The 15,527-nt window shown below is 39.8% G+C and overlaps 1 protein-coding gene across 1 annotated transcript in view; it reads left to right on the top strand.

Moving 5' to 3' along the window:
• The window catches only part of LOC149001064 (formin-like protein 14), a 40,427-nt gene that overhangs the window by 3,523 nt on the left and 21,377 nt on the right, over positions 1-15,527 (top strand). Inside the window, 4 exon segments of the mRNA XM_089139827.1 lie at positions 3-145; positions 148-371; positions 921-1,044; positions 6,264-6,335. Coding sequence (XP_088995953.1) covers positions 3-145; positions 148-371; positions 921-1,044; positions 6,264-6,335 — 563 coding nt within the window.

Here is a 15,527-nt window from a genome sequence, read left to right as displayed (position 1 = left end):
CTATGCATGGGGCTCCTCCTCCACCTCCCCCACCTCCCTTAGCTTCTGGTGGTTCTACTCCTCCTGTTCCACCCCCACCTCCCATGGTACCTGCTCGACAAGTTTCAATCCCTCCACTTCCGTCACAAGCAAAAGGTCCCCCCCCCACCCCCACCTCCTGATGGGAAGTGTTTTAGCGTGCCACCTCCCCCACAGTCTATTGGAAGGGGAAGAGCTTCATCAGTTCCAGTTTCTGTAAGCCATGGTAGAGGTCGTGGTGCTCCTAATGCAGCCAAGAAAGCTTCTTTAAAGCCATTACATTGGGTAAAAGTTACCAGGGCAATGCAAGGTAGCTTATGGGCTGATTCCCAGAGACAAGAAAATGAGTCCAGGTATGCATGAATTTTTCTCTTGGTTCTTGAAAATGCTTTTTGTGTATTAACATGCTTGTAACATCTATATGTCAGTATCTCTATGTATTTTACATGCACTACTAAGTTTTAGATTTCTGGTAGATACACTTGATGTTGAATACATTGCCCATGCTTCATGTGAATGACACACTTTGTAATTTATCCGCGGATCTTACGTGTCCAAATACTTCTTGAGAGGATCACCTCCCTCCCAAAGGGTAGATTTCAGGTATTTATTCTTATAGTAAAATGATAATCTGTGACATGTCCATGCTACAATTGGAGTGACGGGAAATGCCTTGAATAACATAATTTTTGAGTTGCAGCTAGCTTGTGTGGTTGTCCATGGATAGAGTGGTTATGATGATGACCTCTTATGTGGTGTTAGAATCTTTAATTCTCATATCATGCATTGAGAAGGCTTCTCATACTCACACTGTCTAAACTATAATTCCTATTTTGAACACAAAATGGCTGATTCTTTTTATTCTCTTCTTTTACTCCCCCCTCTTTTTCTTCTTTGCACAGGGCCCCTGAAATAGATATTTCAGAACTTGAAAGTTTGTTTTCAGCTAATTCTGACGGGAGTGGCAAGGACATTGGTGGAATTCGTCGAGGTTCTAACATCAACAAACCAGAGAAAGTGCAATTGGTAGTGATATGTTTTACTGAGTTCCAAAAAAAAAAAAAAATTTGATGGGCTAAAAGTAGTTGGATAAATCAAACATTTTTTGTGTAGTTCTTTGGCTGAAGAGTCGGTTGTTGTGTTAAGAAGTATTAATGCAAGATCTCACATGAAATCACACTTAAGATACCTGAACCTTCTCTTTACTCAATGTAGCCGTGTTAAACATGTCACATTTTTTTTTTTTTTTTTGGGGGGGGGGGGTGTAATATATAAACTTTGGTGGCTCACGTTCCATTACTTGCCAGTTTATCAACTTATGTTTTTAAAGATTCCAGTTTCTTATATCTTTACACGCTGTATACTTTAAGTGCACTAACTCAATGCTCTTCATGTCATGTTGCTGGAACATTTTTGCATATTGTGCCTGCTAAAGTCTTCATTTTCTCATGTGGAAAACGAAAGTGATGTAACCAGGTTCAGGATACCAAGAAAGGATCGAAATTTGGGCCTAAAATAGCCCCCTAACCATGTGGCGGCTAGAGCTGGCCAAATATGCTAAGCATGGTAGAAGAGCGAGATCTCGCCACCTTGAAAAACCGAGATCTCTACCATCTCGGCAAGATCTCGGTCAAGCTATGTGATTTTTTTGTGTCAACTCGGTGGCCCATCTCGGTGGGTTTTAGGGTCCCAATTGGGTTGAAACTTGGTATTTAGCTTATTTAAGGCATTTTGAACATATTGGTGGCCTTGGATTTGTTAGAAAACAACCTTAAAGTATGATTTCTAAGTCTACCTATAGTGTGAAACCGGAATGTTGTAAGATTATGGAATGCAAGGTTATACAACATTTAATATAGAACCTTTAAGGCATATAAATCAAAAGCAAGTGTATCAAATGCATCAAATAACATAAATGTCATCAAAATTCCATCCATATGAGTATCACAATCTCAATTTTCAAGAATAGAATAATAAAATTATACAAACATTATAAGTTCTATGTAAGTCATTAAATCATAAGTTCATAAGACAAGCAAAGAATGATTGATCTTCCTTCAATGTTGTGGATGTGCTAAGAGTAGTTGCAAGTGAAAATCCAGCCAAAATCCGCAAAAATTGATAGTTCCAACTAGATATGACGAGATTTAGGTGAGACATGGCGAGACCTCGAGCAAGATATCCCAACTTTCAGCTATCGATCTCCATCTTGTCTCACTTCTTTCAAAAAGCGAGATTTCTCGCGAGATCTCCCACCATGGTCCCAAGTGGTATTTTGGTCATTTTCACATTCCTCCTGAGGGTCTTATGAATCTAAGATTATTTCTTTAGTTGATTATGTCATGGTCAAGTTATTGAAGAGTCTTAGGCCATGTGGGAGTCTTAGTTGAAATCTAGTTTCAAAAGATTCCTTTTGGATAATTATTACTTTATTATGTTATTTTTGTGCTCGTAGTTGTCAGTTATTGAGTTGTTAATTAGTTATTGAGCTGTAAAGGGATTCCCAATCCAAATTGGATTCCCTAATTAGAGTCCAAGTGTCTTTTCTTCTTTTAAAAGGCTATATAAATGCCCTATACCCAGCCATAAACGGCAGACTTGAATTATTGAATAAAATCTGAGATTGAAGGAAGTGTGGAGTCATGGGTTTCCTCTTGTTTTAAGAGGAAACCAATGGCTGAGAGTTTGATTATTTTCTGCAATTTTTCATCTTCTTCCTCTCCCTAGCCGATGATAACAACCTAATTCAAGCATTACAACAAGCTACAAGTTCCTCATCCAAGTAAGTACAAACTTGCCCCTTTCCCAACCTCCTAAGCCCACACAACCCTCCCCCATTCCTAGTGGCAGCAGCTTCACCCCTTCCCCTCCTCTTTGCCTCTTCTTTCCCCTTTCTTGATCGTGTGGCAGCGTAGAAAGAAAAAAGGAAGAAAAGAGAAAAAAAAAAGAGAAAAAAAGAAAAAGAAAGAGAAAGAAAGAAAGAAAGAAAGAAAGAAAGAAAGAGAGAAGAAAAGAAAAGAAAGAAAAAGAAAGAAGCATTCAAGAATCACTAAAAATATCAAGAATCCTTTGAGATCCATAAAGTTAGATCCAAGAAAGCCTCCGATCATCCTAGACCAGCCGTCATAGCTTACCGAACTATAGGCCCAGCGGGCCTAACCTATAAGGGCCACATTGGTCTAGTCCTAGATGGTTCTTGTTGGGCTAAGACTAGCCCATTATCTAGAACATCCTACACCTATGGAGAAATCTAAAAAGATCTAACTCTTTTGTAAAATATCTAGCTTCTAGAATTCTTCCCCAAAAAAATATGTAAGACCTAGAAGGTTCTCCACATTTGTTCGTTGGATGGAGGACCCTTGTACATATCATAACCATTCATTGTATAGAAGAAAGCCTACAAATAGGAGAGGCCTTATGTGTAGAGCATCAAGAAATTGACTTCAAAGCTTGTAGCAAGTTCTCAAGCAATAGAATACCTTTATTGTCTCAAACTCTCTTCTAAATTTTCTCCTCTTCACTCTTTTAAGGTGTTGAAGGCTGACTTACTATGAGCCGGGTGCTACATGCCAGCATTGTTGGCTTAGTGAAAGACTAAGACCATGACATTTGGCATTAGAGCCTTGGTTGGACGCAGTCGTTGTAGGAGGACGGTGGCCGAAGGAGCCACTATATCTCGTGGGGTGCCTAAGATGGAGGTGCCAAAGCCCAAGCCGTTCGAGCAGAAGAGAGATGCAATCGTGATCGAGGATGAGCCAACAAAGATAAGGACTGTTATTCTCTACCTCACCGATGTGGCAACTCTATGGTGGCAAAGAAGGCATGCTGACATGGTGAGAGCTACATGCACCATAGAAACATGGGAGGATTTCAAGAAGGGACTGAAGAAACAATTATATCCATAAAATGTAGCTTTTTTGGCTCGGAGAAGTATTAAAAGGCTGAAGCACATGGGGTCTATTCCGGCTATGTCAAAGAATTCTCTACACTTACGCTAGAGGTCTTGAGCATGATCGAAGAAGAACTTCTCTTTGAATTTGTTGAATTAACTTGGAGCACACGTTAGAGCTGGAATGTGGACCACAAGTCAAAGATTTTGGTTGATTCATTATTTTATTTTTGGTTATTATAAGTTGTTCTCTAATCAATATTTACTTTCCTAGACAACTTAGGACTGTAAACTACAATATAAATAAAGCATTATAGGGGAAGGAGAGAACACTACTCTCTCTCTCTCTCTCTCTTGTAGCTAGTTTAGGTTACATCTCTTAGAGAATTCATGTATGGTCTCCAAGGTTGGGCTTCGCAAGAGCTACAATGCTGTGGTGTATAAGATCTTGCATAAACCATAGCAGCGGCAGAGTCATTGGTGGAGTTCAAAAGAGAAGACCACTTGAAGGCTAAGAAGGAGCATGTTGGCAAAGGTGGGGGAGAAAAAGTGTCCAAGGCCAATCACTTCGAGGAAGGCACAGGTAAGCCCTCTTCAATTAAAGAAGACATGTCACAGCAAGATAAGAAGAGTAAGTTCACACCCAAGGACAACTGCTTCCTTTGTGATGGCCCCCATTGGGCTAGGGATTGCTGTAAGAGGAAGGCTGTCTATGCATTGCTCGAAGAGAAAGGTGTGGACAATGCACAATGGGGTCCCGTAAACAAATGGGTGCCATTAAGGCCAAACCAGTGGAGGTTAAGGTCCCTACCTCTCAAAAGGGGTTGATGTATATGGAAGCAAGTGTCAACGTCAAGACAACGATGGTACCAGATCACGTTCTTGAGGTGAATCTCGCCTTTGAGAAAAAGCTAGATTTCACTCGAGATCTGGTATTTCCCCCCCCCCCCCAGCCAAATCGAGTGAATTCTAGAGCCCATCTCAGGGATTTTAAGGGTTAGGTTGGGCTTAAAGTTGGTATTTAGCCTATTCTAGGCTTCTAAATATGCTGGTGGTCTTAGATTTGTGAAAAACAAATGTAAGTATAAGTTCTTATGCGACCCTAAATTTGAAGCAAATGCTACAAGAATTAACATATAAGGTTATAAAACCTGAAATATAGAACCATTAGGACATATAAATGAAAATCAAGTGATAAGATGCATCAAATAACTTAAATAGCAACAGAATTTAATATAAGTACAATACAACATCACATTCTCGACTCTCAAGAATATAATAATACAACCATTGTAAGTTCAACATAAATTATAAGTTTATAACAGAAGTGTTGGGTATGGCTTATGCTTCACATTTTGTTGCCGATGACCTTCCCCCAACGTACATGAGGGTCCCACTCCTTGGTGAGAGGCAGGGGTCCGGGGGGCTGCCTCGACAAAGGTTGCAAAGGGCAGTGCCCTCGGGCCTGTAGAGGTCTTATATCCCTTTAGGCCTTGGATTCCTTTGCGGTTTGGCTTGGGCCCATGAATAATTGTTGTTGCTTAAGAAAGCTGTTAGCAAGAGGAGGCAAAAAATGAACTTGGGAAGCTGTCGGCGAGTGGAGGCGAGATAGGTCGAGATCTCGACATGTCTTGCTTGAAATGTGGGATTTTAAATTAGGGAATGCACTGATATCTTGATCACTCTGAGATCTAGGTTGAGTTATGGCATTTTGGAGGTCTTGCTAGAGATCGTCTCGAGACCTCAAAAAACTGAGATCTCAAGAAATCTCATTCCACGAAGACCACAAGGTATTGTTGACAGTTGACATGGGTGCTACACACAACATTGTCTTGATGAAGGAGGCAAAGAGATTGGGACTAACAATGTTCAAGGAAGGAGGATGGCTTAAGGCTGTCAACTCACAAGCCACACGATTATGATTTGATGGAAAATAAATGGATATTTCATAAATAAGCACCTGCATGATGATTGGATGCTGATCTAACTCAAGCTTGCATTTTTATTTGAAAAAGGGCTATCCTCAATTTTATTAGTGGTATTTTTGTCTCTCTTCCAGAATGAATCTAATTCGATCTTAGGTTCTTTGAGTCAATATGTATGAGTACTTATTCCTTGCATAAACACTGTGAGATGAAATGCTGCATTTTATTTTTGGTTTAAGTTTTAAAGATTAATGATAGCTAGATCATGGGACTCGAAAGATGTTGTATAATACTGATATTACTGAATACATACCACCACCTTCAAATATTCAACCCTTCCCCCAAAGAAGTTTGTTTATTGGAACTGGTATTTAAAAATATTTTTCCAATTGTCTTATGATGTATTTTTGTTTTCATTTATTAATTTTCAGGTTGAGTTGCGTAGAGCATATAACTGTGAAATAATGCTTACAAAAATAAAAATGCCTCTGCCAGATATGATTGTGAGTCCACCTTCATCGTATCCAAACAATTGTAGCTATGCTCCATCAATTTGAGCATTTACTGTAGAGTTCATCTATTGTTGTGTTGTAGTTGTTGTAGTTTTCTCTGCATTCATTAACATGGACTTGTGGTGGAGTTCAGTTACATGATCTTGATGGGTTTCACACGTAAGGTCAAAGCCTTTTAGAACATGACTGCCTATATTTATTTGATATTGTTTTTTGCACAGAATCGGAACACTTTAATGCCATACGCATGCTATGCATTTTCTTGGGAATTGATGAATATGATTCATTTTTTAATTGTCTCAGACACAAATGGGACTTAGATAAATGATGTACTTTCTATTATCATCTCTACTATTTTCTGAAAGATTATCTGCTTTGCTCTTCATGTGGCAAATGTGTACTTGGGGAATTTTTGTTGTTGTTTTCAGGCTTCTGTATGTTTAACAGAAAAATCCTTAGAAAGAGTGGTAATGTACAAGTGAGGTAAACAGTCTAACCAAGAACAATCTAAATTGACTAAAACAAGCATATAGGGGATCATGGATATACATCTCTGATCCTCTGCCCCTTACATTGCTGTCCTCTTGTGTATGTTGCACAGCTAGATTGTCTGTCTATTTGTCTTCTGCCATTAGGTTTCCTAATTTGGTCATCTGGTGGAGCAAGGTTGTCATTTCAGATGTAATATCCTTGACATCTCTAATTGTGTGAGATACTGCACTGGTGAGCAGAGCAGAAAAACATTTCGTTTGCCAGTAGTTGGTGGTTGTTGAAGATGAATATTGAGTATTCAATAACATTGATTGGCTTTGCTTGGGTGAGAGCACCATGGTGCTGGAACCTATAAGAGTCTAGAGATACATTGAATGGGCGGGACAGGTTTGTGGTGGTTAACATAAAAATCCTTCACATCACATGTTCAAACATGGTTTGAAATTTTGCCGAATTTCTCTAGTTTCTGACAATGGCAAAATGAAATCAGGATCAAAATGTGAGACATCAAAATTTCGGCTGAATTTTCAACCATTGGGCTAGATTTCGCGAGTTAGTGAGTATCTCGCAAGATGTTGGGTGAAAAAGTGTATAAAAGCTGGACTTTGGGCAAAATTTCGTTCATTTAGAGCGAAATTTCAACTGATAGTCCCAATGGATTTTTACCCCCTAGTTGGATTTGGTGATTTTTTGCTCGAACTTCTTGGTTTTTCGTGTGTTCTTGCGTGGATCTTGTTGGCAAACGCATGCATCAGGTGGGATTGAGCCTTGTTTCAAGTAGACCTTGGAGTTTTTCATCTTTGTGGTATACCATTAATCTCTAAACTAAATCTTAGAATGCATGTTAGATAGTTGTTGGATGGGAATGAAAATAAATTTGAACACCGTGGCCGATCTATGAACTCATAGTGTCGAAAATTTCTTTCGCAAAGTGGATTTTTTTTTAGTAAAAAATTTATGATCCTGCATATAAAATGTAAAAAAGATATGATATAGACCTTGTATGGTGATGGTATAAATATATGTAGAATTCCCAGGTATGATCTATAGTCTCACGGAGTTGAAATATTTTTTCACCCAATAAATAATTGTTTTATTTTTCAAAAAGTAGTAAAATAATTATAAAAACATTGGGAAAGAGGTTTTTGAAAATTATAGAAAAATATGTAATGGCTTTCTATATGTTTTTGAAGTGTTGTCCATATGGTTTCATCGTCGATTTTGCTATGGGCAGCCAATTTTATTGTCAAAAAATTTTAAAAAGTGGTCTTATATTTAAAAGAAATACATGGGCAAGGGAAAAATTACTAGCTAGGTTCATCAGTGTTTTTTTATCTAAAAAAGATTATTTTGATGTTGTTTAATGACTTATGCATTTATTTTGTGTATGCAATCATTATAATGCCTAGAAGTATGAAGCGATCAACATCATAGATACAGTGAGTGGGTGGTTCCCGTCCCTTAAGGTAGGGGGATGACAGAGAGGAGAGTCTGGTTCAAGGCAAAGAGTTGAGGCATGTTGTTGCTCTAGACTTGAGGGTGACTGATAAAACCCTTACTAATACCTTAGAAAATCAATACTAAAATGCAAGAAATAACACTGATAAACTGGTTTTAATGGTGCCAGTCACCCCCACACCTCACAGTGGTGTCCCTTAGCCTACGACTGCCCAAGAACTCTCATAAAACATTCGATATCCTCTCCCACTCCATTGTCCCTCTATTTATTACCCCCAACTAACCCTAATTCTCTCTCTCCTCCACATGGCCTCATCCTAGGGTCCTAACAACTACCGGCCCCTCGAAAATCACCTTGTCCTCAAGATGATGGAAAATTTGAGGTTGAGTCTTCACATGTGTGCCAGTCATCCAAGTAGGGCCCGTGTAAATGGGTCGTCCCTACCCAAAAGTGCACAAAAAATCACTGGAAACGAAGGTTGATGGGCTAAATTGGGCTTTGGGCCATAAAAGTGGAATGGGCCCATGATAATTCATTTGAACGGGTTAAAAAATACAGGTTAATGAAATGAGATGGGCTTGGGGTTAATGGAATGGGTTGGGCCCAAGGGGATTTCTTAGGGAACCAGATGGCCCAGACTTTAAATTTGGTTCGTTTGGGCCCTATGTGTGAAAATAAGCGTACCTAAGTTGGGCCCAAATTAGAAAAACCTTGGTTCTTAATGAGTGAAACGAACCTGTAAACCGGTTTGAGTTGGTTCAAACCAACCCTAAAAATCCCCAAACACCATCGTCGTCTTCCCCATTTTCTGCAAACAGGAACCTCAGCCGCTGTAGGGAGTTTTCCACCGATTGGCTTTGGCTTCCATCGAATCTCAGCATGATTTCTCGTTGCTGCATCTTTAATCCGGTAGACATCGATACCCAAAGTTCTCCCTCTCTTCTTCTTTCTTCTCCATGCTCGGTGATACTCATCCACGCCGGCTGCAACTCCCACCGCCTTTGCTTTTGACTGTACAGGGTGGTTTTGCGAATCGTTCTCCTTCACCTTGGTCGCTGTTCCACTACAAAAACTCATCAAAGTTGGTCTCGTTTCTGCCTCTGTCCCGCCATCGAATTCAATTTTCAGGCCTTTGTTGAAGTTTGTCCAGTTGAATTCTGACCGTGTCTTCTGATAAATCCAATCAAACGCATCCCCAACCAAATGTTTGAGAGCTATTGCGAGCCAATGTTCGTGTTTAATCTGGTGTTGACAACAAAACTGCTCAACTTCTATTAACCACTCCTGTGCCTTTCCATCACCAGAAAACGGTGACAAAACCATTTCACCTCCATGGAATGGTGAATGCTTTGATGCCAGTTGATAAAACCCTTATTAATACCTTAGAAAATCAATACTAAAATGCAAGAAATAACATTGATAAACTGGTTTTAATGGTGCATTCACCCCCACACCTCACAGTGGTGTCCCTCAGCCTACGGCTGCCCAAGAACTCTCATAAAACATTCGATAACCTCTCCCACTCCATTGTCCCTCTATTTATTACCCCCAACTAACCCTAATTCTCTCTCTCTCCTTCACATGGCCTCATCCTAGGGTCCTAACAGTGACCCTTGTCTGGCCGTACTGGGCACCGGTTGATGGTAATAAGCAAAAGACCTAGTGTAACTTTTGTGGGTGTAAGGTGATGGAAGGTGGCATCAGTAGGTTTAAGACGCACCTCGCTGCTAGTTCGAAGGATGTTGTTGTGTGCAACATGGTATCATCTAAGGTTGTATGGGTAGTAAGAGAGTTGAAAAAGGGGGTAAGAAAGAAGAAGGCTGAGAAATAGAGAGTGGCGGCTGCACTTGATGAGGCAGTAAGAGGGCCTTCTGCTTACCCGGTGATTCTGATTCCGATGAGGACAATGATGATTCTGCCGATTTAAATAGAGTTGAGTGGGGATTTGACCCGGGTTATAGCAGGGAGTAGGGCATTGCTGCATCAGTAGGAGAGGGCTAGAGGCATTGTAGGAGTTGGTCCCTCTAGAGTTGCAGGAGCTAGATTATTTGGGTCTAGTGGTGATTTTGGGATGTTTAGGAGATTTAAGAGTAGGAATGCTCCTCCATCAATAGATATTTCACGATCACAAGATTGCAGGGGGCGAAGCAGCCCAATATCTCAAAAGCTTGGAAGAATATAAAGGGGAAGGTGAAGGAAGCAGTGGCTAAGTGGATGCTCTTGAACACCATTCGAACTAACATAGCACAAGGCCCCTACTATCAGTCCATGATTGACACCATTGCACAGGTAGGTCTAGATAACATTGGCCCCACCACCCATGAGGTCATGAACAAGTATCTTACACAACAAAAGGAGCTTATGTAGTACATTGCATTGATGAGGCCCCTCTGGGAGACATATAGGGTCACCATAATGTGTGATGGATGGACCGGTCCGACTAAAAAGTTCATCATCAACTTAATGGTGTATTTTGATGGAAGGGACATATCTTTGAGATCTGTGGATGCATTGAGGCCGGTGAAAAACCACAAGTACATTTTTGGGCTCTTGTAAGGGGTGGTGGCGATGGGCGTAAAAAATGTAGATTGTCACCGATAATGGCAGTAACTTCAAAAAGGTTGAAGAGAAGGTCATGCGGTCCAAAGCTTACAATGGCTTTATGACATCGCGTGCTTCTCATTGCATCAACGTTATGTTGAAGGACATTGGGAGGATCAAGATTGTTGAGAGCATGGTGGATAGGGCTAGACAGGTGATGTACTTAATGCTCTTCACATGATGAAGGGGATATGCAAGGGTGACATAGTGTGACCTAGTATCAAGATATTTGCCACAAAGTCATGAACTGCATTGCCTTGGGGAGTATTGAGGGTAAGAGATCGGGGTTGAGATCGATGTTTTAATCTTAGGGGTGGTTTCATTGGAGAGGATCCGACACCCAACGCAGGCGCACAACACAAGCTAATATATCATCAGAGAACTTCTGGAGACAATTAGGGATAATGTTGGAGATGATGGACCTCATTATAAAGGTCCTACACATGGTGGGTTCCTTTATGAAAGGGCCCACTTTGCTCCATCTATACCCAACCATTTAGGCGATCAGGGATGCCATATTTCAAGCAAATCAAAGAGTCTACAGGAACTTCCAGAAGTTCATAGATGATAGATGGACTGCACATATTATCATCTACTACATAAGGCTAGTAAGTGAATATGCAAAGTATTGGTAATTCATTCATTTGATGTTAAATCCATAGCCTATCTACTTGTGAGTTTATAACTGTGCAGCTTACTATATTAACCCCAAAGACCAATAGGCAAATGTTTAGGGTTAAATATGGAGCTAATTGAGGCGATGATTGTAGATCAAAGTTTTTAGGGACAGATATGGGTCCTTTGGTTTTGCTATGCAGGGATGGAGATGCATAGATTTAGGTTAGATCAATAGCTCGTTAGAATTATTGCCTTCTATAAATTATTAGATTATCTATTAAGTAATAACTTAACGTTTTTGTTATAATGCAACTGAGTGGTCAGTTCTCTATGGTAGGAGTGCAGGAGCCTCAAGAGAGTGGTAATCAAGGTCCTCTCGCAACTTGCTCCACCTTTGGATTGAAAGGAATTAGAGCACCTTTTCCTTGATCCATGCAAAGAGGCGGAACAGATTGGGCTATAAGTGCCTAAATGACCTTGTCTTTGTCCATTACAATATGAGATTGAAGCTCAACATGTACGGACCTGAGTAGAGGGTAATGCGCAGCGAGACATCATTGATCTCGCAGATATCTTCCAGGTGGACTCAGATGATGAGGACCCCTTGTTAGTTTGGTGAGGGATAGGGGTGTCCTGGACTTGCTTGTAGGGAGCCCTGATCCATATATTGCTTAGCAAATGAGCGTTGATGTTAGCGAGTTCATGACTGAAGAGGGTTGGGTACATGCATATAAGGCAATTGGTGCTGCCATTGTAGACAACGATTGGTTGATGCCCCTGCACGACGATAAGGTTGTACCTTCCATATATGCACAAAAAGCGGATGAGACCTAGCTTCCCAGTCAGACTCAGGCTTGGGGTGATGATGATGGCATGATGATGATGATGATGATTATGCTAATGGTGGTGGTGAACTTTCAGAGCGAATTGCGGTTCCATTATCGGAGATAGAGCTGAGCCCCATTAGATTCACCGGGGAATCACAATCCGTGCATGCCACCGAGGATGAGCACCATGGTGACATACCTCGTCATAGGACTAGGGCATCCACATCAATGGGTTATTCTAGAGGTCTACGTGGCCAGTTCCACCCATCGGGGTAGATGGACGTGGATGTAGGTAGCTTGGTTGACTAGATAGGATCAATGGGCTTGGATCGCAGGGATAGTGTGGGGTTTGTACCATGCAGGGCTTGTGGGCTTGGTTACAAGTATGCATATGGATATTGTGGAGCATATGGTGGCTTGTCAGCTAATCGGGTAGTGCCGCTACATATGGATCATACCACTCTACTACATATGGATTTGAGGATGGATCCACATTGTTTGTGGAGTGCATTTTTGGTTATACTGTATCATAGCCACAACCACAGCTAAAGCCGTGCTACCCGAGTTGTTTCCCTTATAACACATTGCTTATGATTGCTCGGCTTCTTTATGTGGATGATGCTACCTATAGAAGGGAAATGAATGACTTCCTTGATAACTATTGACATCAATTAGTTTAGTCGAGTGTGTCCACTATACATAGAGCTCTATGGTTCAGGGGATGGATCCAGCCCGCCATAACAACTATTATTAGGTTAGAGTAGGTCTCATGTGTATTGTAATTATGGACTTCTTAGTTCTTATATGTATCTTTCTCATTCATTGTAAAATGTAATTCATTCATTTATTGCTAGGTTTATTTTTGTAACCGTGTACTGACTACTTAGTTCTACTTCTACATCACTTCTACTTTTATATTGAATTCTAGTTGTTTTTTTTTAATGGAAATCTTAGTGTTCTCTTGCATGATATGCATATTTAGTTATTTACATTTGTTAAAATTCATGTTTCAAACTTCTAGTTTCGCCTGCATACAACCGAGCATGTGCCAATTAAGAACACCACTTTAAGTTAGGTTTTAGGCAAACATAACACTTCTATTGTGTTTTTTGCCCTCAAATTAGGTTGGACACTGAAATGCAAGTTGAAACCCCTCCCTCCAAAACATGGCATTGAGATTTGAAAACAGAAAAAGAAAAAGAAAAAAAACAACAATGTTTTGGGTGAAAGTAAATTTTTTTTTTTTTCAAATTTTGGTGCCATGTTTCGGTGGGTTTTTGGGAGGGCGAAATGAGTCAAAATTTCAAACTATGGTTTCAAAGCATTTGAGCAAGCTTTAGTCATCAAAATTGAATCAGTGGTGCGATGAGGAATACGGGATAAGGGCAGGCTGGTTGCAAGCTTGTTTTGCCATCTTTTGGGTGTTGTCCAATCAATAATTAAATATACTATTATAAATGTTGGAGATCTCATGTCATGGACCGCTTTGATGCACTTCATGTGTAGCCCAAATATCTGCAATGCTGTAAGTCAAATGGGGCTCTTTTTTGTGAGTAGGTAGATCTCGAGGTCCATTTTATTCCATTAAAGCTTAAAGGAAAATCTGTAGGACTGCATATGACTAATTATGATGTATAGTGGGTTATTAAGAAGCATTATATAGATAAACTTAGTAAAACAGAGATACAAGGCTTGAACTATGCATATTCTTTTTGACCGCTTCTTTTAGGATTATATTAGCTTTGCCCTTAGCTCCTCTAATTCCTTCAAATTTGGATTATATCACTTCTCCGTACAGGGACATTTACAGGCCTCTATTGAAAGTGGTCGTGCCTCCTTAAACGACTTTCTCATAGCTCATCACTTACTTGAGCTATTCCCAGACCAACTCTAATATGATCATCCTTATCTTATCCTTCATAGTTTTGCCATTCATCCATCTTAGCATCCTCATTTCTACTGCATATCTATATGGTTCTTTTTAATAGCCCAACACTTTGCACTATACATCATAACTAGTCAAACGTCGGTACTATATAATTTCCTTTAAGCTTTAAAGGAATAGTCGATCACACAAGACGCCAGACAAACCTATCCACTTCATCCTCTGTCACCTTTTTTATTTATGATTGAACCAAGGTACCTAACTAACTGCTCTAAGGAGTCTCTTTATCGTCAACTTTCACCACCTCATCATTTGCCCGATCATGGCCAAAGTTACAAACTAGATATTCTGCATTCAATCTGCTTAGTTTAAAGCCTTTTGATTCCAAAGCTACTTTCCATGATTCTAATTTGGTATTATCCCACTAGAATCTCATCTATCAACACAGTATCATAAAAATAAGCATACACCAAGGAAGCTCGTCTTGAATGTCTTTGGTTATTTCATCCATTATAAGTGCAAATAAGTTTGAGCTTAAAGCTGGTCTTTGATGTTGCTCAACTGTAACTGTGAAGTCATTACTTTGTCCCTTCACTGTTTTACACTTGTCATGAACCATCATACATATCCTTAACTATGTCCATATATTTGCTTGCAACACTTTTTTTCTCTAATATTTGCCAAATTAACGCTCTGGGAACTAGATAGAGTCTAACTATAAGGAGTAAAAACCTCAAAAGAGCCCAAGGATACCATTATGGGTTACAGTTCTCAACACTCCCCCTTAAGTTGGTGCGTGTTACTCACATTAATTGAGAACTTGTAAGATCTCAAGAGATATCTCACTATTTTCAAATGGTGAGACATTATAGACGATGAATTAAGACATTGCTCCAACTTGTGAGCATGGTTTGAGATCTTGGTGTCGATAGGTATCTCGGTCCCTTAAAAAACTGAGATCTAGGAAATCCCCAATCAACTCAACCTAACCTTAAGGCCCATCTCGGTGGGTATTAGGACTCAGTTTGTGTTGGAATTTGGTATTTAGCTTATTTTAGGCCCTCTAAATAGAGTGGTGGCATTGATTTTTTAAGAAAACAAGTGTGTATATGAGTTCCAACTCAACCTTGACTTTGAAATCGATACGTTTGAACATGCAGACTTAAAAATATGATTTACACAACCATTACTTGATGTAAATGAAAGCATAAAGGTTTAAAGCCAAATAATACATTAAACATGTTCAGTTATTTATAATTTTACATTACAACATTGGTGTACTTTTAAGTTGTGTCATGAGA

Source organism: Hakea prostrata, chromosome 11, assembly GCF_041222555.1.
Source record: "Hakea prostrata isolate BN-2017 chromosome 11, UWA_Hpros_2, whole genome shotgun sequence".
Taxonomy (NCBI): Eukaryota; Viridiplantae; Streptophyta; class Magnoliopsida; order Proteales; family Proteaceae; genus Hakea; species Hakea prostrata.
Note: the sequence above shows the minus strand (reverse complement) of the source record. Positions and strands in the feature narration are given on the sequence as shown.